A 3,297-nucleotide genomic window follows, 5' to 3' on the forward strand; every position below is an offset into this window, starting at 1 on the left:
AATCCTATCCAATACTCTCTTGCGAGTGGTGACTAAGTGTTCGTTTCACAGAAGAAACTTCGGTAAGACAATCCAATTAACATATCTATCACATAACGTGTGACAAACATAAGTTCGAGTTAGACAAAAATACAACAAAAATTACATGTTTTTATTAGAGATGCACATGTAGTGGTCGATGTGTCCCTACTAGAAGTTGGGCTTCTTGGGTGGAACATGGTTCGACTTAATAATCTGGATGGTGGGCTTGGATGAGAGATCAAAGGGATCCTGGTTCTTCTCAGAACTGAATACTGTTAAATGGTGCAACGCAGAATAAGTCGAGAATTGAATTCAGCATCAAAACTACAACAATAATCATATGATTGCTTGTTATGGTGCACAAAGGAACGTTTTATTATCAGAACATAAACCCCTAAGCAAGAACAAGGAAACTCGTTTTCTAGAAATAGAATCTCTGAAGAAAATACATATATGGGAAGATAACCAAATCTCATTCCACACATACGGCCTCGAGCAACTTTTCACTGGCTTCACTCACCTCCAATTTCTCCATTTTCAAACGAGCACGCATAGCAGGACTTGTCCTTCCAGCAGCAGCATAAGTTCTGATCAATGATTCAAACACCTCAAGCCCTAAGGATTCTACGGACTTCTTCAGAATCTCCAGAAAACCTTCTGCACCATCAACATCCTTCTCTTGCTCGAAATTCTCCATCAAAGTTTTGACAATTTTATGTGATGGACTCCACTTCCTACCATCCCCCCTACCAATGGATATTGCATTGGCAACACAATCAACCGCCAATTGATATTCTCCAGACTTCAGATAATAATCCAGAAAGATCTCCCAGGTTTTTGCATTAGGCTTGGCTCCTCTCCTGCGGGCCAGCTCCTTGAGTTCCTTGGCCTTCTCTAGCATACCCTGTTCAGCATAAGCTCCAATCAAAACATTTGCTACCCGAATATCATAGGTTGAGCACTGGCATTCCCATTCTCTGAAAGTTTTCTCTGCACCTGGGACATCATTCAAGTTGACCAACACCTGGATCATATTCAGATAGCTGATATTTGCAGTTTTAGGGAAAGCCAGCCTCAAGGAACGCCATACCCGATAAATTTCACGCAGGTTCCCTGTTTTACCATACAATGTAATGAGGAATTGGAAAGCCGAAAGATCTCGGCACAAATTTTTCTTCTCCAATTCTTTAAGCGCATTTTCTGCCTTCTCAAACATGCCAGCTTCAACAAAAATTGAAGCTAAGTTGCTATACGTGGTCCAATCACTGGCAACTCGACCATCCCTCTTCATCTCATCAATAACCCTTTCAGCCCCAGAAATATCATTAACAGCAGCCAGTGCCCGCATCCAGACATTGTATGAATAGGAATCGAGCATGACATTACAGGCCTTCATTTCTTGTACAATGGCTGGGATCTTATCCGGCTTTCCAGTTTTTGTGTAAAGGGTCATAAGGCTGTTATAAGGCATGGAGGTTAAAGGTAGGTTAAGAGCCTTCATCTTTTCTATAAGGGCTTCAGCTTTTTCAGTCATCAATTCCTTACAGTAACAGTTGAGCAGGGCCCCGTAACAAAGATGGGTCTTTGCTGACTCAGGAAGATCAATGAAATAACTTTCTGCAGCAGGAATACCCCGGACTTTAGCAACAAGATCAAGATGTATTGCCTGATCACTGACTGTCTTGTTCATTCCTCTTCTATCCATAGCTTCCGAGAGCTGTAATGTTAAACAGCTTTAGCATCTACGTCTAGTCTTGCAGTTCAAATTATAACAGGGAAAACAAGAAACATAAAAAGGCAACAAAGAAAAATGTTGAAGGATCAAGCTTTATCTTATCCAATATCTTTCTGAAAAGAGACTAGAAAAAAGATTGTATGAAATCCACACGGAATACTAATCTCGAGCTGGATATAACAAATCAATTCAAATTGGCATCTATCAAGAACAATTCACCCCTAAGAAAAACATACAAAGAATAGCCATAATACATGTAAAATACATATAAGCGTAAGTTCACATTGGCGATTCGACAAACAACCATACATTCTAACCTCTCAATACAAAAAATATGCAACATTTTTCGAGCAAAATCATCAAAACTACAATAAATAATTTCAACCATTTTACTAAGTTTTCAAAATCATACACATTAAATAATAATCCATCAAATCCTACCTCTAAGCTCGGCATAAATTCAACAAATCAATCAGCTATAAATACTGCTCTCTGCGATCATAAATTGAGCAACTTTTGTGTAAAAAATACGCAGCAAAATCCGTAACCAATAACAAATGTTGGGATTTTGGGATTACGGACCTTGAGAGCAGGGTAGTAAAGCTTGCGTTCGCGAAGCTTCTTGAGAGTGTCGCCGACCTCCCATTTGTAAACTCGCTTTCGGCCCTTGAGGACTTCATTGAGCTGCTGCCGAACGCTCACCTCGGAGCCGCCGTCTTTGAACAGCCTCAGGTATAGAGCCTCCTCCAAGTACTTGCTCGACCGCTTCGTCACGCTCTTCGTCCGCCCGAACTGTTGCAGCGCCATTAGATCTCTGGAACTAGGGTTTTGCGAGAGAGGAAGAGAGTGATCGAGGGGTTTTTGCCGCAAATGAAAATCGATGGGGGAGGGAATTTTTGGGCTGAGAATGTAATTTGGGCCTGCTAGCTTAAAGCCCAATGAAAATTGCCATAAGGTTAGGAAGTTTTGGGCCAGTAAGACTGAACTGAATTATTTAGACGCACAAAACGACACTCTTTCGTGCACACTTTTTAATAGAAATGTGTCCTATTATATGTGGAAAAACACTTGTATTATAGAATTTCAGCATGTGCGTCTAAGTAGCGTTATTAATTTCAGAATCTTCACTCTCGAATGATGATGCTCTTGAAAGGAAATTGATTTTCGCACTCGAATGATGATGCTTTTGAAACGAAACTGATTCTCGCAATCTCCGTTTGTTCTGTTACGGTACTCCTTTCTATTGTTTTCAACCTTTGGATTGGAAAAATAAAATGAAATCAAGAGACGGAAACAATGGAATAAATGTAGAAGAAGAAAAAACGAGGAGTGCGGAGTGCCCTCCCAGTAATTTTGAGAGAGTTCGGTTTTGGGGTTGGGCCTACTTTACAATCTAGAATCTCCACTTCTAGAACGACGACGTTTTGAAAATTTAGATTAGCAGTTTTTAATCATCAATTACGTCATGTGATTAATGTGGCAATTGGCAAATGATGCACTAGAAGTTTTCGGAATAGCGGAGATTCTGCTGACCAAATATT

At 40.2% G+C, this 3,297-nt stretch overlaps 1 protein-coding gene across 1 annotated transcript; it reads right to left on the minus strand.

The window, feature by feature from the left end:
* Positions 1–332: 332 nt before the first annotated feature.
* Positions 333–3,080, minus strand: LOC103431863 (large ribosomal subunit protein mL101 (rPPR4)-like). The gene is made up of 2 exons (XM_008370034.4): positions 2,339–3,080; positions 333–1,738 (listed from the first exon to the last, which is right to left on the minus strand). The coding sequence occupies exons 1-2, from the start codon at positions 2,561–2,563 to the stop codon at positions 494–496; spliced, it is 1,470 nt and encodes a 489-aa protein (XP_008368256.1). The 5' UTR covers positions 2,564–3,080; the 3' UTR covers positions 333–493.
* Positions 3,081–3,297: the final 217 nt, after the last annotated feature.

This window comes from Malus domestica, chromosome 16 (assembly GCF_042453785.1).
Source record: "Malus domestica chromosome 16, GDT2T_hap1".
Classification (NCBI taxonomy): domain Eukaryota; kingdom Viridiplantae; phylum Streptophyta; class Magnoliopsida; order Rosales; family Rosaceae; genus Malus; species Malus domestica.